Source organism: Eleutherodactylus coqui, chromosome 12, assembly GCF_035609145.1.
Source record: "Eleutherodactylus coqui strain aEleCoq1 chromosome 12, aEleCoq1.hap1, whole genome shotgun sequence".
NCBI classification, from domain to species: Eukaryota; Metazoa; Chordata; class Amphibia; order Anura; family Eleutherodactylidae; genus Eleutherodactylus; species Eleutherodactylus coqui.
The window spans coordinates 50,996,046-51,021,169 of NC_089848.1; the positions used below are offsets into that span (position 1 = coordinate 50,996,046).

At 43.2% G+C, this 25,124-nt stretch overlaps 1 protein-coding gene across 4 annotated transcripts in view; it reads right to left on the reverse strand.

Moving 5' to 3' along the window:
* The window catches only part of RARB (retinoic acid receptor beta), a 603,146-nt gene that overhangs the window by 126,938 nt on the left and 451,084 nt on the right, over window positions 1-25,124 (reverse strand). For 3 of the 4 annotated variants that reach the window (XM_066585512.1, XM_066585514.1, XM_066585513.1), the window contains one exon: window positions 242-390. The exons of the other annotated variant lie outside the window; for it this stretch is intronic. In XM_066585512.1, the coding sequence (XP_066441609.1) occupies window positions 242-390 (149 nt within the window). The remainder of the gene's footprint in view (window positions 1-241; window positions 391-25,124) is intronic. 4 annotated transcript variants of the gene reach the window in all.

Here is a 25,124-nt window from a genome sequence, read left to right on the forward strand (position 1 = left end):
GCTCGCTACTCAGTTAAAAACGTATTATTCTGAGGGTATAAATTAGCTTGTGCAACTATGAAACTTGAAAACCAAGGGGCAGGAGGGGGGGCAGTTAAAAAATTATGTTATTCTAAATTTTCCATATTTATTACAAGACATTTTATAGCGGTATTGCGGATAATCATCGACTCGCCCTCGTACATGTTGAGCTTGGCTTTATTTTAGCGGACATGCGTACACATATGACGTAGACACTTACCTTGCACCCCTCGCATGCACTGACTCCATAGTGATATCCTGATGACTTGTCCTGACACACAAAACAGGGTTTGTAAATTCGAGGAGGAGGGGGTGGGGATGGGGGACTCGGCACCAGCTCCTCGGAACTAGTACTCTGTGTTTCGATGGCTGTAAAACAAACAAAATACAAACTACTTAAGTGGGACGTTTATTTAATACTCGCGAACAAACCGCCTGCACTAGATGGTTGTTAGCAACGCTGATTGGATGGCTTCTAGTATCTCTGTATTCACATACTTCCACAGTAGTTAAAGGCAGCGGGTGTTCTGCTTTTAGGGATATGGAGCTGCTTTATGGTCTTTACGGTTGTTTTCAAACTGGAAAGCATTGCAATTTAAAATTGTAGCAAGTAATCAGGAAGGGTACAGTGAAAAGGAAGCGGCTCGCCAGGACGTTCATCCAGTCTGGCCTGAAAGGAAGCGACGCTCCTTCTATATACACTGCTTATTTACTTGGCTGTATCCGAGGAATTAGTTACTGTTCTCCGACAAGAACAACATGTAACCAATATATGTGTTACATAAAGGCAGTCAATATATATGATACTAATTTCCTGGTACTGGCACCGATCAGGAACATCACGATAGTTGTGTAACAGCATGCAAGGGGAACACAGTAGCCACACTGACATATAAACAAGATCAAAGGATACCGGCATGAAGGAGATATTGCTAATATACAGATGTGCCCACCCTGAATTGTTTGGAGCCTATTTAAAGGGGTATTCCCATATTGGCTTATTGTGACCGAGATGCAAAAACCCCGTCCCTCTGTTTCCGACCCCTTCTTGGAAACAGCCGAGAGCTTCAGCCCAACACTATTTATGTAGCTCTCATTGAAGGAAACAGAGTAGCACAGCGCGCTGCGCTCGGGGATTAATGGATACAATGTAGCGCACGGTACTACGCTGTTCCCACAGGGCTCATCACTTCAATAACAGCTACAGAAACAGCGCTGGGCTGAAGCTGTTAGCTGATTCCAAGAGGCGGTCGGAAACAAAGGGCTGGGTTTTCGCATCTTGGTCATGAAAAGCAAAGATTGGAGTACCCCTTTAAGGACTCAAATTCCTCAAGATACAAAATTGATACAATTTGACACCATCTAGTAAAAAACATGCATATGCTAAACATGAAGATTTTTATATGGGACCTATGGGCAATGGATGGCTGGCAGATGGCATCCGCTCTAACCATTGGAACAGCCATCCGATAAAAGAAGTGCACAGGTAACACAAATACTTTTCTTTTTTGATCATGGTGACAATTGACTGATGTTAGCTTCTGTCATCGGAAGTATAGATTATTTGTTTCACCTTGCGCCACACATCTCAGGATATGCTGAGCTAAGGGAAAAGTTAAAGTTTCTCCCTTTAATGATATTTATCTCCATGGACAGGACTACTGGGACCCAATGATCCTGACATCTGCACACCCTGATTTCCCAATGTGAATGGAGCGGTTGGTGGGCATGTGTGACGACAGCATCACTCACCTCTATGGGACGGAGGGAGATCGATGAACTCAACAATCATCCTCTATCCCATAGAAGTGAATGCAGCGATGGTCCCATATCTGCACCACTGCTCTTTCACATGCCATGAGCGCTGTGCCCTCTAGTGAACAGGCATTTATTCCCTTTCCTATAGGGGATAAATAATAATGTTTATTTATGTAGCGCCAACATGTTCTGTGGCGCTTTACCAATGGGGGATGTCATTACTGGGAAACCCCCTTTAAGGGAGGACACATCTGTAGAATGGGATAACATATGGAGGAATAAACACAGATAGTAGAGGATGAATGATGATGACATTTTAGAGAATATTAACCTTTGAACACCAATTTAAAGTGTATTTCTATATAAAATACATAAAAAGACATACAACTTGGTACATACTGCTGTATTTCTTAGGTTGGTTCACACTGAGGACGACATTCATGGTCACAGGTACAGTCTGAACATCCAAAAACAGCACAAAAATGGAAACCATTGAGTGTAATGACGCGAATGGAGACCAAAGATGCAAACTTTGTCCTCCAGCTGACATGGTGTCCATTTGTTTGCATCTATTTTGGAGGACAGAATGGCCTTATGCATCCAGAGTTATGTTATGCATTATAGTCCAGAGCTGCATTTAAAATACACTATTTTCCTACTAATGACATATATGCAGGGGCGTAACTAAAGGCTCAGGGGCCCTGATGCAAAAGGTGAGCTGGGGCCCCCCCTCTATCTGTATCTGTACCCGTACCCATACCTAAACCATGCTGCACAGAGGCATAACTTGAGGCTTCTGGGCCCCAATGCAAAACCTGTAACAGGGTCCCCAACTAGAATGCTTTATTCATAGTACTGGGCTCTCTATATGGAGAAGAGAGGCCTTATGGGCCCCCTAAGGCTCCTGGGCCCAGGTACAACCGCGTCCCCTGCACCCTCTATAGTTACCGCCCCTGCATATATGCTCTATCCATGGGACCGCTAGGACCCCCAATGATCCCAACATGTGCACCGTTTTGATTTTCCAATGTGAATGGAGAAGTGGTGCACATGCGGGACCACAGCTCCAGTCACTTCTATGGGATGGAGGAAAACTGCTGAGCGCGTTGATCTCCCCCCTTCCAATAGAAGTGAATGGAGCGGTGACCATGCATATGCTCCAACGCTTCGCCATTCACATTCGCCATTCAGGATTACTGGGGGTACCAGCGGTCCGATCCCTAGGGGATAAATGTCATTGATGGGAAAACCCTTTAGCGTCTATTTACAACGTTGTAGAAGGCGATATTCCCATGTGAGCTCTATCCGGCTGTGATATGGACAGAACCCCCACAGGAAAAGAACTCACTGACTTCAATGGCTTCATGTTACACCTGTGAGATTTCTCTTGTACTGATAGTGAAAGATTGAAAAATCCCAGCATGTCCTCTTTTTGGGCAATGCCGCTGCAAGAATCCCCCTTTATTTGCTGTAGGTGTTTTACCCCTTCAACTACTAGAAGCACATGTGATTTTTTTTCACGGACAGGAAAACCGCACGTACAGCAGTGCGAATCACGCATTTTTAATGCCAAAATGCACTGCAGACAAGTGAGATATAGGTCAAATTTTCTCCATGTAATGTGCAGTGTCCCGCTAGTCGGATGGGGTATATATGTACCGTCTGATATGAGTTGTGCCCGAGAGTATCGGGCGTCCCTCGCTATAGTCTGTGTGCATGTGCCCTGAGGGAGGACATGTGCACAATACAAATAAACACAGACAGTAAAGAAAGCCCACGCTGTTGCTTCGCAATGGTATATATATATATATCGCCCATACGCAATATTATTGCAAAAGGGCTGCATTGATTATGCGCCCATAGAGAACAATGGGCTCTCTCGCGTAACACGTGGCAAAATAGAACATGGGCAATGTATTTGATTGTGAATGTCCATGTATCACGCACACATACGTTGTACGCATAATATGCGGTAATCTTACGCTCGTGTGAGCCCAGCCTTCAGGGAAAAACACTTCCTAGAATATAAATCTGGCAAGAAATGACATTTAATCCCTATCTACAGGATAGCAGAAACTGGCGGAAGAAGGGGAACAGGCGATGAGGAATGTCCTTTACTACGCTACGCGTTTCAGAGCCGCAGCGGTGCCATCATCTGGCTTTTTCATATTGTATTTAAAAATAAAATTGCGGGCACAACAGCAAGTGACATCACAGCGGTCATGTGACCAAGTCATGGGCATTTAAAAAGTCATGTGATCACACAGATACTTAGCCCAGATGTTAATCATAGCTGCCGGCAGGAGAACACAACCAACAAAATAAATAGAAGCTAAACTCTAAAATTCAGCTTCATAATGAGAAGAGGTACACCGTAATGGAAACCGGCCCAAATGACTGGAATCCCAATGGGAACACAAGTTCAGACCAGGAGCCCTACATGCGGCATCTTTTCAAGCCCATGAATAAATAAGACTCATTAGAGATCAATTCATAAGCAGTAGATAATTAAATCAGCAAATAAACAAAATAATGAATGAATTAAAAATTAGTTGATCATCGTGTAGGCTCATACAAAAATAAATAAATTATAAAATCGGCGTAAACAGCGAACAAGATGATTAACTGATTTTATTATTCAGTCATTTTTGGTTTATTTGCTGATTAGTTTCTATTCATTCTCCTTGTTTTGCCAGCAGCTATGACTGACATCTGTGTTAAATGTTTAAGTGATCACGTGACTTTTTAAATGCCCTTGCGGTCATGTGACTTGGTCACATGACCACTGTAAATGTTCTTTTGCCTTCTTACTATGTTATGAACAAGCCAGAGGAAGGCGCCAACATGGCACTGAAACGCGTAGCTTAATGAAGAATATTCCTCATCTCCTGTCCAGCGCACGGAGTCCCCTTCTTCCTCCAGTTTCTGCTGATCTGTTACATTTGCTGCCGCTCATCCACTGGGAAGGCTGCCACTATTACTGACAGACATCTGCGTTGAAACTTCTGGTCAGAGGCTCCGTCGCTGATCCAGCACAAAATACCGTAAGAAATAGCGCCACATGCAGCACTTTGTCTTCCTGCACAATGCTGGACAGCTGAGCGGAAACGGAACAGACCCCATTATAGTCAATGGGGTCCATGTGGAGCTGATGGGTTCTGTCATCATAGGAACTGTTCAGCCAGGGGATTCCCCTTTCCCGATTGCCGAACTGAACCCCCATCGCAGATGTGAAGGCAGCCTAATTACATGTAGCACAACCGCTCCAGCACCAGTGTTCCTATCCCTGCCTAGATCTACTCTTTTGCCGCGCTGCCCTACTCTACGGAGCGCTGTCTTTTCTCGTTTTGCAATTACTATCTACAGGACGGCTGGGAACGCCAATAATCCCAACATCTGCGCACCCCGATTTCCCAATGTAAATGAAGCGGTCGTGTGTATGTGTGAAACGTGACAAAAACGCCACGTGTGAGCGTTCCCAATACTAATTTAGCAGAAGTTCTTTTCTCACCCCATAGGGAAACGTAAAAACCTACTTTTAGGTGGCTTACCGTTAAAAATAATTAAACTATTTGGGTTTATCTCAGCCACTAGTTTTATATATTTCTTCTCACATCTAGTCCAAAAGAAGAGCTTCTTACAGACACCCGGGGGAAGATTGCAACGTGACGCTCAATAGTAACAGCTCGATTGGTTGCAGCTCAGACAGATTCTACTGTGAGAAGATGTCGTTCCAGCAAGTAGCTACAATGTTTCATCGTGTCGTGGAGGAGTCTCTAGAACCAGAGCATGCACAGATATACCCACAACTAAGTCCCCGGGATAGCCAGAGTACAAACGGGGCGACGCAGATCTACCCGCACAAACGAAACAACGCCACAACGCAAAATCACTTCTAAATATTCCGAAAAGTAATCAGGAGCAAAAAGTAAGAGAAAACTCAAGTGATAGGATCTGTACTGTTTGTTCGCAGGATACTGAATGCTAACCTTGAAATTTCCACATGTGTGCATGATACCGTTACTCTGTTACACCTCCTGGAAATGTATTAATAAATTAATAATTAGATGTTGCTCCTGGTAAAAAAATAAAAGTATGTCCTTACACAAAGTGATCTCATTGGGCAGTCTCGGTGTGTTAGGGTATTTCTTATTGATGAGACGAGTGGTAATATGTAGTTGGCACTTTATTCACACATTTTCAGGAAGAATAGCAGAGGAACCACTCAACAAGGCTTTCTAAGAATGGTTTAGCACCCGCGACTGCCTTCCTGCTCATGGAGCAGTAAAGGGAAATCCCCGCGGCCGAACGGCTTTGTCTCAGAACGGAACCGAACAGCACCAAACAGACCCTAATAAATCTAACGGGGTCTGTTCAGTTTCCGCCACAGCTGCCTGGATTTTAGATGGAAGAAAGAGCGCTGTACCCTTATAAGGGTGCCTTGGGGGAACACAAGTATTTAATAAAAAAGCTGTGTAAGAAGCTATAGGCATGCCCTGTATACATAGAGTCTACTTGGGGTTCATGCAGCTGCACCCTCACGCTGCGGCCAGGGCCATGTGCAGCGAATTGGCATAGGATAGTGTAGCACTATGTAAGACATATTAGTAACCGATCACTCCCGACATTAATCAAACCCCTTGTGTATACGACAACCAGGACACTCAGGAATGTAGTCGGCACGAGGACCCGGGCAGCCGTACGTCTTTTACCTTTACTAGAACTTTCCCTGCGGTAACAGATAAGGATATCAGAGAGGAATTTTGTGATCACATAAAAGAAGAAGGCTGCCGGCCAAGTGTTTTCATGCTGGTCATAGACTTGTAAGCAGATCTTCACAGCCTACAAGGGGTGTTTAAACCTTTTTATCTAAGCTACCAATTCACTGGACTCATCATCAAATAATTACCCCTACTTAGCACTTTACTGACGGCCAATACACCTTTCCACTGACCTCACTAATTGGCTTTTAACCTGCTCATACATCTTTTTACAGCGGTGGCTTAGCTGACTGCTGACAGCCAGGCTCCTGCTCTAACCGCCGGGAGAGGAGAAACCTCAGATCCTGGCAGTTTAATCCCATAAATGCCACAATCAATAGCAATTGCAGCATTTAAGCAGATGACACTGGGATCCTTATGTCACCCATCGGCACCCCACAATGTGATTGCAAGGTACCAATAGTACCCCCATGCCTGCCGTGGACTGAGCCTATTGGACGCCGCCTCTGGCAGAGTATAGCAGGTTGCTGTCATGTCATAGGCTTAGTAGAATGCACTACATAAGTAATGCAGTGTAATAACCTAGTAAGTAAACTATCACATCTTTAAGTCCCCTTCAGGGACTAAAAAAATAGCGTAAAAAAGTTGTATTAAGTTTAATTTAAAGAAAAAAACCCAGTAAGGCCCCTGCACACGGGTGGAAATTCCGCGGCGGGATTTCCGGCAGAATTTCCACCCGTGGAAGCTGCCATATGATTGCGTTAGAAAACGCAATCCTAGGCAGACAGCCACGATTTGTCCGTGCGAAATCACAGCATGCTCTATTTCTGTCACTCCCCAGCCGCCGCCTCAGCTCTGCGTATGCGCCGGCTGGCCAGTGAGAGGTGAGCACCGCGCTGGTACCTGCAGGGGCTTAAAGGGAAAAATTCACAAAGTCATAGAAACGTATGGCCATATTTACTTACCAAAATAGTAGTAGGCCACAAAAAGGGAGGCCGATAGATAACCTCCCACTAAATGCAGGAAGACCAAAGGGAGGAGCTTAAAAAGGTGCAAGGTACTAATGAACTGCTCACATGACCTACAGAGAGGGTAGTCGCCACCCAGTGCTGAACCTCAATATATAGATACAGGATACAAAGGGTGCCAGGCCAAACATGTACCACTCCAGACCCCACCGATGGGGAACCTTGCACCTTTATAGCTCCTCAATTGAGCATTTAGTCGTCCTGCAGTTAGTGGGAGGTTATGTATCTGCCTCCCTTTTTGTATCCTACTACTATTTTAATAACATTATACGACACATTATATGTACATCAGAGTGGTGCCATTAAAAATACAACTAGTCCCAGAAAAAACAACCACTTTTGGTCAACAATTTAGGGCTCTTGCAATGCGATTGTGACAATTGCTTGGTCCTTAAAGAAAAACCAGGCTGGTTACTATGGGGTTAAAGAGCATCTTTGTGAATATTTTATAACATACTACTCAGATACTTCCATTCACTTCGGTGCAGCATAAGCAGCAGAGACCCCCTAGTCCTTCATATTGTTGAGGTCTCAGTGACATAAAATCCCTTCATGAACTTCAAATGGGTTATCTCATGAAGACCACCCTCGTTTGACACGGATTATCTGATTGCCACGGCTCCTGCTTCAGTAAAAAAACAAAAGTAAAATGCAATTGAAACAAACTGAAGCAAATGGAAAGCATTGAGGTTTTTTTCCCCAAAACCCATTGAAATCAATGGAGGGGAAAAAAATTGATCAGTTTATTTCCGTTTCCCTGCTTTAAAACAGGAACACAGAGATGGAAATCCAACACTGAGATCAAAGTAAATGTGAACAAGCCCTTAGCCTGACGTGGTGCAGCTTGTTATCAAAACAACTCTGCCCTCATGTATGTATTATGTAGCTACACACTATGCCTCACGCTCACTCATCATCACCATAGCGTCTACAAAGTCATGGCCAAAAGTTTGGAAACTGACATAAAGTTTGGTTTTGATAAAATTTACTACTTCAGTGATTTTAGATCTTTATTTTCTCTAATGAAGTCCCCTCAGACTGCTTGGGACATCTGGAAGAATGATTGTCTGGAGAAGAAAAGTTGAGCGCCACCATGAGTCCTGTGCCATGCTGACAGTAAAGCATCTTGGGACCATTCATGTGTGGGGTTGCTTTTCATCCAAGGGCTGGGCTCACTCACAAGTTTGCCTAAGAACACTGCAATGAATAAAGAATGGTATCTAAACCTCCTCCAAAAGCAACTTCTCCCAACCACCCAGGAGCAACAGGGTGATGAACAATGCTTTGTCCAGCATGATGGAGCACCGTGTCACAAGGCAAAAGTAATGAAGTGGTTGACGAACAAAACATTGGAATTCTGGATCCAGCTTCACCTCTTCTTATCTTTTGGACACGGTACGTTCAATGACCTCCCTACCTACAGTGAGTCTGCCAGCTTAGCTGAGGAAGGGGCCGTACACCCTGAAACGTGTTCTGCTTGCTGGACACTAATTGATTAATAAAGGGGGTGTTGGACTTTTACTACAAACCTAAGATTCAAGTTATTGGAAGTTTGCCCCATTACCAGATTTTGACTTAATCCACCCGGGTGAGAGCAAGATACACTATTGTTGAGCGTCTTTTCCTCCAGACTAATAGAGGGGTGTCCCAAACAGACAGGCCCCCTCTTAGATAACTATATGGTCTAATAAAGAATAAGGAGAGAGCTTGTTTCTGTGAGATAACCTTTAGGCCACTCTCACACATGGCAAAGCGCTGCGATTTTACTTTTGTTTTTGGAGGCAGTGTCCCTGCCTACAACAGCGACTTTAGTGCACCCCATCATTGATGAGGAGCGCTAAATGCAGAAAATTAGAACAGACGGCACTCGGAAATCGTGGCGCTGGAAAATACTGCGTTCGAGCACCTGTCTGTGAGACTTCATTGAAATCAATAGGAGCGTTATACCGCGGCGTTCAAAATGCCGCGGTAATTGTGGAAAAAACACCCAATGGAAGTCTGTGATGGCCAAATCTACACCTAAATGGTGCGGATTTGGCTGCATTTTAACCCTTTCTAATCCGCTTTCTGACGTCTGAAGACATTCTGATTGAAGGCTGTACATCTCCGATGTCAGAAGACGTCCGGCAGGGTATTCTTACTGTATATTACTGGCTGCTTTGTTGTCAGGGGCCTCTCCAGCATGTCCCATATTGCAGTACTGGCTCTACCCAGCAGACGGCGCCATTGTATAATGGCAGAAAGACAAAGTCCCCAAGGAAACCCTGAATCCAAAATTGGATTGCAAAGGGTTAAGTTGCAGACCAGCTGTGAAATGTAATCCTGGTACTTCAAGGGTTGAATTCTGCAGCATAGATCCGCAGTATATGTACTGCGGATTTAGAATCAACAGAACTTCCCACACCATGTAAGGAGATTTTTTAAATCCCCTCCATATGCCTTGTACTGTAAATGCTGTGGAATGTTCTTTTTTCGAGCCACGACAGTTTTTTACAAAACGCAGTGTCGTCTGGGTGTGATATTTTTTTTCAAAGGCCTTTTTTCAAAGACTTCTGTATAGGAAATCATGCCTAAAAAAAGTGCGTTTGTGGAAGAAAAAAAAGCTTTAAAAAATGCATAGAAGCTAGAAAACACGGCGCTAAAACAGAGTGTGACAGACGCTAAAAGGAAAGACTGATGTGAATTTCTTCTTATTTGGATCCAGCCTAAGTTTTGGTGAAGAACACATTCAAAAACTGCATTTTATAATCTATGGCAAGTTTGCATTGTGGGAACCTGTGGAAAGCTGAACAGCCTGCCTCAATGTGTGGCTGGTGACCCCATTTATCACAGTCCTTTAACCTCTGCAGGCATTAAGGGAAAGAGGTCAAAACAATACCTAGAAGATTCCCTTCACTTATACAGACCTGCACGGCCATGTTCACACATAGCGGATTATCTACGGTGGATCCATGTCAAACTCTGCAGGTAACACGGATTTCAGAGCAGATTTCATTTGCTCATCTGAAGAAGTGAAATTTACACTGAAAATCTGCAGAATAAACTGCGGATTTAAAAATGCGGATAGCTGATCAATGCAGCGGCCGATTTATTTCTGCATCATGTGGATGAGATTTGTTTAAACCTGGTCTATATGGCTTGTAATGTAAATGCTGTGTGAACATACCCTAATATTATCTGGATGAACACTGATACAAGTATTTCCATAGACCGTGGGGTCCTTATAGGAGTCACTACATTATGAAGTACTCTATTCGTGTACTTATATAAGGTAGTATCACTACTAGAGATGAGCGAACGTGCTCATTTAGAGCAATTACTCGAGCGAGTATCGCTTTTTCCGAGTAACTGCCTACTTGGCCGAAAAGATTCGGGGGGCGCCGGGGGTGAGCGGTGGGGAGAGAGAGCTCCCCCTGTTGCCCCCTGCTACCCCCCGCCGCCGACCCCCGAATCTTTTCGCCCGAGTGGGCAGTTACTCAAAAAAAGCGATACTCGCTCGAGCAATTGCCCTAAACGAGCAAGTTCACTCATCTCTAATCGCTACGTGATGTATTTACATGGCCTCCTCCTGACATCCAGCCAGACCAGCTTGGGAGAGGGTCTAGTATAAAAATATACTCTAATGGTAACACAGAGGCTTTGGGGATAAGTCACAAAAGATCCAGACATTGCGGCTTATAAGTACGAACTTTAATAAGCAACATGAAACTGCTGCTGCAGCCAGGAAGTGGAGCCGGGGTGGCGTCTCCACGTCAATCTTCTTCTCACTGTAAATGTCCCTTAGGTGCCGGCTTAGCGTTTCCTGTCACTGCATCCAAAACAGAGTCAAAGTCTGCATCAACGGCTCCCCACCACCTGGCCAGCGGCACTGCGCTGACTAAACTCCGAGCGGCTGCAGTGATAACATAAAGAATTGGGAGGGGGGGGTGCTTTATCTGCCCAAATCAGCTGTGGATATACAGCTGATTTTGAGTCAAAATCTGCACCCATCATGGGGATTTTGACTCTGTTTTGGATGCAGAAAAGCTGCGGAACTTGCCACAGAATTTTCGGCTGCATGAATTCTGCAGCATTTCCTCCCCATGTGAACAGACCCTCCAAAGGCTCAACTGATGTGCAGATTCCGCGCCAGAGTCCTTTACCCATGTATTGGGTTTCTCTCTATTTCAATTACACCTGTATATTGGTCGGATGGCAGAATCCAAGTTTCTTTCCTTTGCCTCAATTTTCTCTGCCACACTGTATGCCTGAGGACTCCGTGCCCATAGTGCCAATTTAACTGCCGTTTGCAGCACCATAATAGAGACTCCTCTTCCCAGCAGCGTAGCCACCTTCTTTCTGGTTTCCAGTTGGTACTTGGAAAGCTGCCCTTTCCCCCCCATCACCTTAAAGCCACAACACTCCATCTCGGCAAAACACATCAGATGTTTTTTATGAAAATTATGAAAAAAACACCATATCTAGACCATAGCATGTTTAGGAAAAAAACTGGCATGAACAAGAGGGATGCACCAAAAATGAGAAAAAACATCACGAAGAAAGAATTACCCCGCTTGTAGGGCATCACATCACACCCCATTGGCCTACGGCGAATATTTATCAGCTGCCTTTGTTTTGCTGAAAGAAATAAAAATACTACAAAAAACCCAACAGGATACGCTGATCATATGTTTATGATTTATTCCAAGTTGAAGTGCAGGAGGAGAGTTGTGGTTACAAGCGGTTCAACCGCAGAACGGAAATAATCCTATTTGTGCCATTAGTTAGGATTCAGAATCACAACTGCATCCATTATGTGATATTCTCATCATCTGCATAACCAATTTCCTTCCATAGCTACCGGTTATAATAAAAGTTTATATATTTTTGTCCACTTCATATCCTGGCACCTGCGTTGCCTACCACTACCCGCAACATACTCCCCGAGTCCCACACTCCGGTGCTGTGCTCCGCAAGCCTGGCGCAAGCACACCGCTTGGCTCACATGGCTCTGTGCATGCGCCCTCTCATTCATCTCTATGGGAGAGCATGCGCACAGAGCCGTTTGAAGAGTCATGTTGTGTGTGTTTGTCAACTTTGCAGAGACAGGAAGCCAGGTAAGTATGAAACATACCTCCCCGGACTCCACATTCCAACCTAGTATATGGGGCTCAAAGGTGGTTCCCTTTAATATAGCTCCAAATATGCAATAACTTCGATGCATAAAAGTTTGTGGGCCCATAACCAGTCATATTAAATGTATTTATAGTCAGAAAAGTGAAGAAGAGACATGCCTCAACAGTCTAACAATCCTGAGCGTAAGGACGTCTGGTCTACATTCCAAGTAAAGTCACTTTGTACTACGGTCTATGGGAGATACAACAGGGAAGCGAGTGTGCAGTATTGGATACCTTGTCCTCCTCTGTTATCTGCTGGCACACATACACACATACCAAGACCTCTGTGCAGTTTCTAAAAGCACACTGTATGTGCTGAAGGAAGAGCACTTTCCTATATACAACATGCATTCCAAACTCTGTGTTGAAAGCGAGAAGTCCGAGCTCTCGCCCTGTGTTCTGTACGTCAACAAATTCCTTCCTCACACTTGTGTTACCAGTCTTAATACTGCAGTAACACTAGGGAAAAAATCTTAGCAATTCTTTTTTTGCTTGAACACTTAAGCAGGTGGTATATACTACTGTTAATATTAGGCAGGGTCCCCTTTTGTTGCCAAAACGTCTTCGATCCATCAAGCCACGGACTCAACAGGACCTCTGATGATGTCTGTGGTTTCTGGCACCAAGACGTTAGCTGCAGTTCCTTTAAGTAATGTAAGGCTGTGAGCTAGGGCCTCCATGGATCCAACTTGTTTTTGCAGTACGTCTCACAGATGTTTGATTGCATTGAGATCTGGGAATCTGAAGGCCAAGTCATCGCTTTGAACTTCTTGTCAGGTTGGTCAATCCATTCATGAACTATTTTTGCAGTGCGGCAGGCTGCATTATCCTGGCCACTGCCAATCGGGAATACTGCTGCCATGAAGGGGGTACTTGGTCTGCATTAATGTTTAGGTTGGTATGTGTCCCAGATCACCATACTATCTTCTTCTTCCCATACTGCAACCTGGTGCATTTCTTCCTCAGTTTCCACACAACTGGCAATCCACATGATAGCAAAACACGATTCATTAAGGCCGGGTTCACGTCTGCCTCCGTTCGGACATTCAGTCGCAGATCTGGCACAAAATACCACAAGACAAAGTGCTGCACTTTTTCTTCTGGTAAAATACTGGCCAGTTGAGCAAAAACTGAAAGGACCCCATTAGAGTCAAGGGGGTCTGCTCGGCGCTGTTTGGTTCCGTCATAAGTCAGACCCGTTTGGTCATGGGATTCCCTTTTCTTGTTTCCCGATGTTACAGCACCCTGATCCACATGAAAGAAGACATGATTCATCAGACCAGACCACCTTCTCCCACTGCCCCACTATCCAATCTTGATGCTCACATGCCCATTGTAAATGCTTTTGGTGGTAGACAAGGGTCAGTAATGGGCACTATGACCTACCTACAGCTAGACAGCCCCATATGTAGCAAGCTGTGATGCAATGTAAGTTCTGATACCGTTCTATCATAGCCTGTATTTTCAGCAATTTGTGCTACAATTTGTAGCTCTTCTGTGAGAGCAGACCAGATGGGCTAACCTATGCATCCCCTGAACATCAATGAACCTTGGGTTGGTTGTTCCTCCCGAGACCACTATTCCGAGACCACTACTGGGGAGTACTAACCACTGGATATTGGGAACACCACACAAGAGATTTTAGAGATGCTCTGACCCAGATGTCTACCTATCACAATTTGACCTTAGCCAAAGCTGTTCATATCCTTAAGATATCACTGGACTGTCAGGCACAGAAGCGCCTGACAGCCGTCCCAGCTACAATCAGTGCAGTGCTTTTATACAGGATCAATTATCGCTCAGTGAATGAAGGCAGAGCGGGCCGGGGATCGCTTTGGCTCGCCTGCCTCCAATAACAGTAAACAGGCAGTTGTTCATAGGCGAAAGACTGCCTGTTTACACAGTCCAATTGTCGTTTGATTTTAATGCCTGCACAATCCAAATGACGAAAGAATAATGGTTCGCCGTTCACATTGTGCAGGCATTTACACTGAATGATTATATACAAGCACGGAGAGGGGCAGTCAGCCTTCATGCAGTGGGCAGGGAGAGGCCAGTGTGGCCGGCCTCCGTGACTCAGAGCTCAGCGTCAAGACAAACTTCAAAGTGTATTTATTATAAAACGCCACAACATTTCAAAATAAAACAACAGGCATCCCTATCCAGGGTTCATGTTACCCGAACCATGGGCAGCCTAAACCGGATGGCAGAATCCCTTTAAATATAATATGATATATATATATAATATTACCATTAGTTTCAGTTCACAGGCAATACTTGAATATTAGAAACCCACAAAGACCTTAAGATAATTTAGAACAATAGCTCTGACAATTCCCAACATGTCTGGTATTTTTCTGGTGAGGTTAAATAGAGGAGACCTACTGCTCTGCAAGGGTTAATAAGGTGCGGCATACGGCTACAAACAAGCAGGGATGGGCATTCCTGATTTGAAGTAGCAGGGGTTTTAAAATCTCCGCTTTGTTTTTCAGCTTCCATGTAAGATGAAATATTTACTGTATTTAATATATAGTATGGACAGCTGAGACTTAAAGCTAAAGGAGTTGTAAAGCAAAAGGCATTTCCTGCACGGCCTCAGGGGGATTACAGCAATGAGCTCAGAGTCCCTGGTGGGAAGGAGCAATTTGAGCTAATTAGGGTGAATAGCAGAGTTGCCTTTGGTCAATGCATTCTCTTAGCCCTCATTTTTTTGGCACCAATAGGAGCCGGTGTGGACTTTCTATTCTTTTCGAGTGTGTGGATACACTTGTGGAGTGCATGGCCTGCAGCTCACAGGCATTAGGCAGAAAGTCAAAGGAAACGCCAAAGTTCAACTAGAGTACAAGTAATTAGAACCAGATTCTCCGCTGCCCAAATGTGCGGAGCATTGTGAGAGTTATTTATATGACGCCAACTTTTTTTTTTCCTTAAGTATATATACATTTAAAGTCCATCACAAAATAGCATTCCCTTCTGTCTAGTGGCTTTCTAAAGGAAAGTTATGTACTTAAGAAAATCTGCTATTCTTAGAATGTTCCTTTATATGTCATATTAGACGGCTTTATAAAGCTCTGGAGTAAAATATAACAGAGCTCTTGGCTGCTACAACAAGTCTGAAAATGTACCTAGCTGGAGGGAAAGATGAAGTCATGTTTTGGTCAGAGAACACAGGGCGTGATTTGGAGTTGGTTACAGAAGAAAGGTGTTACATGGAGCGGTGCCAGCCTTGACTTAGTAGTAACCTAGCCATGATCCCGAGAGGAAGGTGCATGACCCGGTCATGGTGCATGCTGACTAGGAACTGTTGCTGGGTTAGCAAGCCCTGCTATTTGTATGAAGTACATGCAAACAGGTGCAGATCCTACCAAAGTCACAGAGGGAGCTAAATATTTTAGGGGAACCCTTTGATTTTGTGTATGGAGAACTCATCAGGAAAGGCGAGGTAAGGTCAGAGACGTCAGGCACAAGGCATAACTCAGACAAAAAAGGCCTAAAATCATGTAACGCTGCAAGAAAGCAAACAGAAACAAGACATTATCTACTGATATACAGAGACATGAAGAGTTTAGTTACTATTTAGTTACAATGTAGCCAGTTAGAATGTAACTTTTCAGGCAACTGAATAACAGTTGGCAGATGTGTGCTGCTATGGGGTTTTAACCACTTCAGTACTACTAGAGATTGATCACTTTTTTATTTTTGCTTTTTCGTCCCCACCTTCCAATTTTCCCATTGACACAGCCGTATGAGGGTTTGTTTTTTTGCAGGACAAGTTGCATTTTTTAATAGTACCATTTAATGTACCGTATAATGTATGCAAAACATATACAAATTTTTAAGTGGGACAAAATGAAAAAAGAATTTCCACTGTTGGTGGGTTTAATTTTTACAGCATTTACATTGCATAAAAAAAATTAAACCACTTTGTTCTATGGGTCAGCAGGATCATGGTGATACCAAATGTATAGAGTTTTTTAATGGTTTTCTATTTAAAAAAAAAAAAAAAAAATCATATTCCGTGACCTGCAACTTTATTTTTGGATTGACAGGTCTGTGTTGGGGCTCATTTTTTGCAAAGTGAGCTTTTATTTTTTATTATTACCATTTTGAAGTCCAAACATCTTTTTGATAACTTTTTATTCCAATTTTTTTGGGAGCCAGATATCTCAAAAAAGAAAATTCACAATTTCAGCATTCGGCCATTTTTTCACAGCCTTCACCATGTGGGACTTAAACTTGCGATCATTTGATCGCTTGTACTATTATATACTACAATACTTCAGTATATAGCAATTTTTGAAGTGACATTTCAAGGCCTGCCTCTGACTGAGCTTGACAGGCACCTATGCGTGCCAGACCTAGGAGCCTTCAGTAGGCTCTGAGCAGCCATGCAAGCCCATCGGCATCCTCCAATCACACTACAGTACGATTGCGACGATACAAAATTCTTTTTTTTTTTTCCTTCCAGTACCACTTTTAAAAAATAAAATATCTTTGGAAAAACAAAAGTTTTCATTTTTCCACTGACATTGTATGAGCGCTAGTTTTTTGCAGGACGCCCTGCAGTTTTTATTGTTTCCATTTTAGAACCATGAAAACTTTTTAATCACTTTTTATTACATTTTTTCTTGGAGATGGGGTGACCAAAAAGACCTGGAATTTTGGCGGTGGGAATTCTTTCCTAGACAACGTGCACTTACGCTGACAGCGGCATTTACGGAGTCAGCTGTGAGAAACAGCTAGCACCTGCATTCCATGGTGCAGGGTCAGCATGCAAACCCTGAATGCACAAGACATAACTGTACGGTCCTGTGTGGTTAAGGGGTTAAACTTATTTTTCTTCCTTCAAGATATATACACTTCCCCACATACACTACCATTATGACTGCAGTTCTGCCGGCAGCCCCATTAAAAGCAATGGGCTGCCAGCAACCCCTGCAGGGATTTTCAGGTAAGGGTTTTAAATATAAGCCCTTCCCTGGAAATCATTCCAATCCGGTGTAAAAAATAAAAAAAATATATACTCCCCTCTCTGCCGCTGCCGGGGCTCAGGCATGTCTAACCGCTTGGGTCCTGTCACTGTAATAAAGTTTTTTCAGCAGGCGGGGATTTAAAATCCCTGCCTACTGAAAGGGCTGTATCTGATTGGCTGAGCGCTCAGCCAATAACAGGCAGCACTCAGCCATTCATTGAATGACAGCTGAACGTGCCTGTGATTGGTTACAGTGCTCAGCCAATCACATGCAGCGCTCAATCAATGGAAGAGCTTTGCGATCCTCTGCCACAGCTGTCACAGCTGTGACAGGGGATTCTTTATTCCCCGTGGGGAGTCCCCTTGCTGCAGCAAAAAACTGTGAGATTTCCACTGGGAAATCACAGCTTCAAATCCTGCGGTGCAAAGCCGCGAGATTTGGAGCGGCTTGGCCGCATGCTTTTCCATTGCGGCCGGCGTTCCCATAGAAAGAAGCGCGGCCGCAATGTAAAAAAATAGACATGCTGCACTCAGGTAATCCACGCCGCAGCACTGGCTAATGCCGGCTTTGTTGCGACAGATTGGCCGCCCCATGTGGACAAGATTTTTGACAAATCTCGTCCACATGGCTGGCTAATCGCGAGATAGCGTCCGCAGGCGGATTTGCCGCAGCAAAACTCCGCACGGAATTTTCACGGCAAATCCACGCTGTGTGACCCAGCCTACGATGTCCTAATCGTTGCCAGTTCAAAATGTTTTCTGTTACATCAAATACAAATCTTATCTCTGCAGTATTATTAGTAACTTCACAACTTGAGAGCACAGCTTGCCGCGGGGTGTTGAGTTATATTGGCATAGATCTACCTTACCAACTGTTTTGCCAGCTTGTGGTCATTCAAACTATGAGCAAAAACATCTTTCTATACATATTCAAGGAGACGATGTGGACTTTATTGCCATTCAAACTAGATGACAAGATGCGCATTAGCACTTCTAAGGAACACTGCACAAAGAACAAAAGGAATTTATCAACAAGCAGATCCTTCTCAAGGGCTTACACTGAATAACCAATTCACACTGGCAGAGAAAAGGAACACTTTCCCTGACTGCCGCCCAGATTTTCTTACAGGTATCAATTATTAGTATGAGATCACACAATCAAATTTATTCCGAGTATCTTATTTTTACAAAACAAATGTATTTTGCTGGGACCGGCGGTGGGGAGCTGTGATCACGTTCACATTCCTTGTTTTCCAGCACTTCATAGTAAATTCTCTTTGGACATCAAAGGCTGAGTTTACAATTATTCTGCCTCATGCTGCATTTTCTCTCCGATCTATGTTTCTATGCGCTGGTTATATCCAACTTACTTTGTCATAACTTAAAGGGAATGTGCAATCAAAAAACAAGCTACTGTATAAATCAGGGTATGTTTCCTAAAAGAATTTTTGGCAATTTTTTTTAGTTTTCACTGTCAAATTCTATTAAAAAAAAAAAACCCTGACCATTCAGAGTCCTTTTACATGGGACGACTTGTTGGGAGTAGATGCCCGACGGGTCGCCCCAGCAATAATCGTCCCTGTGCTTTTATACAGGAACAATCATCATTAGTGAATGGAGGCAGAGCAGACCGCCTGTCTACATGGCCGGTCCGTTGTTCAGTTTTCTGAATGCACAAAGTGAACAATGAATGAGAAGTGAAAGAATTCTCATTCGTCGATAAGTCAATGCATGCATTCCCACTAGATGCAGGAATCAAAACGATTTATCGCCCCATCTAAAAGGGCCCTAAGCCTAATAATAGCCTGAAACTTCCTGTCCGGTAGAGAAAACTTCTAAGCAGCCAAATCATTATCATCACAGGCAGGATTGCAATGAAAGGTAACTTTAAGAGATTGTCCAAAAAAAGCCTATAGCTTTAAGGAACTTTTACACCTTCTTTGTGCTGACAGCGTTTCCTTCACTGGCAGCCTCCAGTGAGCACAACGTATTTGGTCAGGTGATGTGGAAGTGGCATACATTGACCAGTGGCGCTTCACTCACTAGAGGCAACCGGGTACCGTGTGAAGGAAGCGCCGATAGTGCAAAGTATTTGGAGGTGAGGGGGAGCGCTGTGGCTGCTGAAATCAGTGATGGAAATGCTACTAAATTCTAGTCAAATTCCACACCAATAGTGCAGATTTTGACTCTTGTATCTTCAGTGGAAAAGCTGCGGATTCTGCCCCAGAAACAGCAAATGTATCCTTAATTCTATCGATGGTTTCTGTCTTTTTGCAGTTATCTAACAAAGATGGAAAACTTAAACTAAAAAGTAAATAAAAAGCAGTCCTCAAGGTAAAAGTTTCAATGTACAGTAAGTTTTTTTATTTAACGCCGGCACAATTAGTGCTTTATTTCAAAGGATATAGATGTTGGCAAGGGGCTCATTAATCCCCAGGTCACTGTCTGTCTTGAAAGTGTCATATAATTAGCATACTGCACTTGAACGTTGGCTCCAATGACTGCAGTTTCAGGACGAGCAGCGACATAATAAACACATAGAGGAAATTTACTAAGCTGAATGTGCCGAACTCCTGGCTTATTTTGCAAGAAAAAGTTGGTGCACAAAAGATGCCTTGCAATACATTTACAGTGATTTCACACACAGAGGCTTCCAGAAGGGTGTCTGTTCTGGCATTTTTCCAAATGTTTTTGCCATACTTTCATGGCAAAAACACAGTGACCCGATGTTAGCGGCAGGTCTATAGGGAAAGTTTGGGGGGGGGGTTTGGTGGTGTTTCTTTTCTTTTGTCTTGTGTTTTTGGATGTTTTGGAATCGCATAGGCTTCTCTATAGGAAATACATGCAAAAAATTGTGAATAAAAAAACCTGCCGCAGGGAAAAACACACCTATACAAATGCATATACTAGTTTTAAAAAATTGGTGAAGTAGCTTGTCCTCCTCTATTCTGCTGCGGGAATCTATCCCCATAGACAGAGCCTTCAGCAGAACTGGCGATACAATTGATATGCTACGGCTTTGAATTCTGTGCGGCATGTCAGTTTCAGCGCGGCTTGGCCGCAACAAACTGTCCGCAGCGTGTGGATGAGATTTTTGCAAATCTCGTCCACTTTCCTGCTTAGTCTTGGACTTAACATTGAGGCGGAAATTCCGCGGCAATTACGCCCCGTGTGAACCGAGACCTACACAGGAGTGATAATCCCTCATTGAAGCCAGAGGGATGAACAACTGCCTGTTTAAACAGGCTGAGAGTTGCTTGGTTTTCAGATGAGCTAAAGGCCTCTTTCACACGGGCAACAAAATCTCACTACAAGACGCATGTATGTGAAGCCCAGGGTTTCCAATGGGTTTTTCATACACCCAACACCAAATTGGTAGAGGTCTACCGCTTGGGATCCCTGCCAATCAGCTGACTGAAGGAGAGCGCCACAGCCTCTTCAATGTTTACATCAGAAAGCAATCCTATCAATAATAATAGATGGATATATAAACATAGGTTTAAAGGGAGTATTAACGACAAGGAAATGTTTGCTCTGAGTTGGAATGTAGTCTGATTTCAAACTATGTACCTCCGTCTCCCCACCACCACCACCACCACCACCACCTCCTCCCTCCTGGTATTCCTCCCTATTCCTCCTTCCAAGTCCCCTTACTTTCTTTTACTTTTTCCTTTCCTTCTTTTTCTTTTTCCATAATAACAGAGTAATAAGAAATTAAGATGCAAAGTCTGGATGTTCATTTTATATGTCAATGTAAACCATAAATGTGTATGTCTCCTAGCATATCAATAAAAAATTATTGGAATTAGAAACCAATCCAATCAGTGCTCAGAATGCCAGATTTTGTATAGCGGCCGTTCTGAGTACTACAGGCTTGTCACATTCCCTTCAATGGGACCAGCCTACAGTACTCAGAGCGGCTGCTAATATAAATATGGTGTTCTGCATACATGGGTTGGATGGCATCGAGAGGAAAGTCCCCTACTCTAAGTGCCCTAAATCTCCTTGAAAAAATGAGCTATTTGCTCAGGATCTCAGGAAAAGGATTATAATGATCAATCAGATGATCGCTGTGGGGTCGACCATATTAAATAGGTTGTCTGTGATGAGATAACCCCTTTCTTGAGGGACTTGAAGCTGATATTTCATGGCCAAATCAGCTGATTTCTCAGGCCATCTATAAAAGTCACCGTGAGTGTTAGCAGATTTTTGACTCCGAGCACCAAATTGTATACAGCTCATTCGACTACCAAGTAGTAGAAACAAGGATCACTTCTGTCCTTCAACGGGGATAGAACAAGACTGAGCTGGAGTAAAAAAAGTTCACAATGTTTCTTCTAGTGAGCAATCTTACATTTACATACCTCATATCCACATAGCGATGATGCTACATTGTGGTTTGCCTCTTTGTTGATAGCCTACGAATAAGAACATGCCAAAACCCAAACAGAACAGTGTTTGGAGCGTACATACAGTCCAGCCTATTGTTTGCCAAGATAAGCGGGGCCCCAGCGAACAATTAAAGCTTTCAATAAATAATCTGTAAGCACATTCCTTTGATTTACTGTTATTTGATACAGCAGTTAGTTTCAATGGGGCAGTTAATATTGATCATGTTAAGCACTGCAGACAAACATGAAGCACTTCAAGAACTCTATGGATTATTGCTCTTTATTCTGTCCATCTTTCAGGTTACTTGTAATGGCTGGGAAATTAAAGTCAATAACAGCAATTAGTATTATATGCCCTTCAAGATTCAAACCAATGAAACACTGCTTAAAAGGACTTCTACGCACAGCGGTGTATCAGCCAACCATTAGAATGTTAGAACTAAAGGTACCTTTACACGGAACCATTATCACTGGAAACAACACATTTGGCAATAATCATCCCATCTACACGCGGCCATCTATGGGGCACTGAGTAAGAAATCGCTCACCTGTTGGAGTTGCTTGGTTTTTAGCAGAACTGAAAACCAAGCGACTATCGAGCCGCTCAATGTTTGATCGACTCTTGTTTACTGTGAACGGAGGCAGGCGGTCAGAACGATCCCAGCTCCACCTCCATTCACTTGGATGACTATTGCTGTCATTAGTGGTAAGGATGTCAGGCAGTTATGCGCCCAACAGTCGTAAAGGGACGGGACCTTAACAGAAACCCGCTGTTCCCTATTACTGAATTATAAGACAAGTTAATACCATCATTTACTAAAACTCTGAATAGGCAACATGCAAATTCTCAACACCAGATTTATTTTTTTCTACCAGGCAGACAATAGCAAAGCTCTTCATTTACCGCTATAAGTATATGAGTACATGCTATATGTTTGCATAGGTTTACACAACATAATAAATGTTGGCCATTCAGAAAGAAAACCATTTCCCGCTCTGACTCCGAGTAGCATTATACCGTACAAACTACCTGGAGACAATAAACCGTGGAGGATGTTAAGAGTCTGATCGTTACGGACGTCAGTGAACATTTTAATGTTAAGTACTGTCAGAGCATGCCAACAAGGTTATGGCGCAGTGCCAATTACACACGGAACTTGACCCAAGCCAAACCTTTTAATTTTTGAAGATCCAATTAGGCTGCAAAAGCTTGTGTATTTGTGTATTAATTCATTTTATGGCACGGACGCAAAAAACAGAACTAAGATAAAAGAACGTTTTTCTTGTTCCAAGTTTGCCCATCCTTATCTAAACAGGCAAAAAGGATTACATCCAATGCCCGCCACCTAAGCTACTCATATATGTGAGATAGCTATCTTCTGACAGCTATCTCTTGCCATCCTCGTGACGCAGCCTAGCGTGCAGTAGTAGTGAGGGAAGTCTGGCAGTGGCGTATCACCCGAGAACAAAAGAACTTGGGCACTTGAGATCCAACTATCCGAACCTCATCTCCGGGGGAGTCATCAGCCGCCAAAAACATTAGATGATCAGCTGGTCCCACGGAAATTGGCATGTATGGTTGATCTATATCTAACGTGTATGGGCCATCCTTACACAAATATAACTATAGACAAACTATATAATATGATTAAAATACACTCGGTAATGAAAGAATTTCTAGAGAGAGGACTTAGAAAAAGAAGCATAAAGATGACTTCTAACACCCTAACAAACAGTATCTTTGAGGTCATTTTTGGATACAGAACCAAAAGCAGAAACTTGCTTGGCCCAAGACTACAGTGGATAGATTTTGCTCAATCCGACCATCAACATATGTAGTCAAGTTGAAATTCAACCCTGTCATTTCACTCAAGACCTATTTGTTCGGCATATCTGGCTCTAATCTGAGAACATTGTTTTAAGGCACGGATGGAAATAATGGATAAATTGGAAAGTATAGAGGTGTAAGCTCTTTTGGGGCTACTCTTGTGTTTATTTCCAACATACCAGAAAATCTCTCTGTGAGATATCAGTTGCTTAACAAACACATAATTTCCTTACACAGCTGTATTTTCGATCCAATTACCATGTTGGGTCAAAAAGTTGAGTTGTGTACGACCGGCTTTAGAAAAAGCGTAAATAAGTCCAATATTTTTTCACTCCGATGTATTATTTCTACAATTCCCCGCTCCATGTATTATTTGTATAGTCAGCATAATGGAAACCTTCTACGAAAATAATGACCTTATGGTTACATCATTAGAGTGAGTCATAGGCTGGCCGAACGTGTGCTTCACAGTATGGGCAATGACTATAGCTATTGGCTAAACTGGGGCTATATAGTGCGTCCCTTCTGACCAACGTACTGCAGACAAAAACTGACAGTGGAGTTATTCCAGATACGCTATCTGCTACAAATATAGATTGCCCCCCCCCCCCATTTATTTCTGAAAGAGATGAGAGTAGAACGCAATGTCTTTACTGTAAAATAAAGTACTTTCCCACAAACATAATAAAATAATTATATTTGCCTTTAAGAAGTTCTTCAGTAACACATGGAAATATGAGCCTAGATTAAAACATCAGGAACTAAATTTTCACTTGCATTCATTTCAATTTCAGTTAATTATAGCCCCAAGCTTTCTAGCAGTCCAGGCTCTAGTCTTTTGAAGCCCAAAATGGCCTACAGAAAAGCGGCTTCTCACAACTGCGGACTTTGATGAAAAAGTAAAGGTGATTCGGCTTGCAGTTTTAATGGTTTAATTTAACAAGTGAATGCAATAAAGAACTGCCTCCACGCACAACCAAGAGATCCTTAAGAAGGGGGGGGGGGGGCTAAGACGTTAACTGGGACATGCAGCACAAGCAGATTTAGGAAGTGTGCCTTTCTTGTAAGGGACATAAGACCTGGAGGTCAAATCTTGTTGCATTTTCTATGAAAGAGCAAATATGTCTCGTTTTGATAATTTCACAGCTCATCTCAGGTAACAAGTGTAATTTCATTGGCATCCTCGGAAATTCCTTTTAACCTTTTAGTAGAAAAAAAAATCAGCCCTCTCATGAAGCTCTGCTGCTGA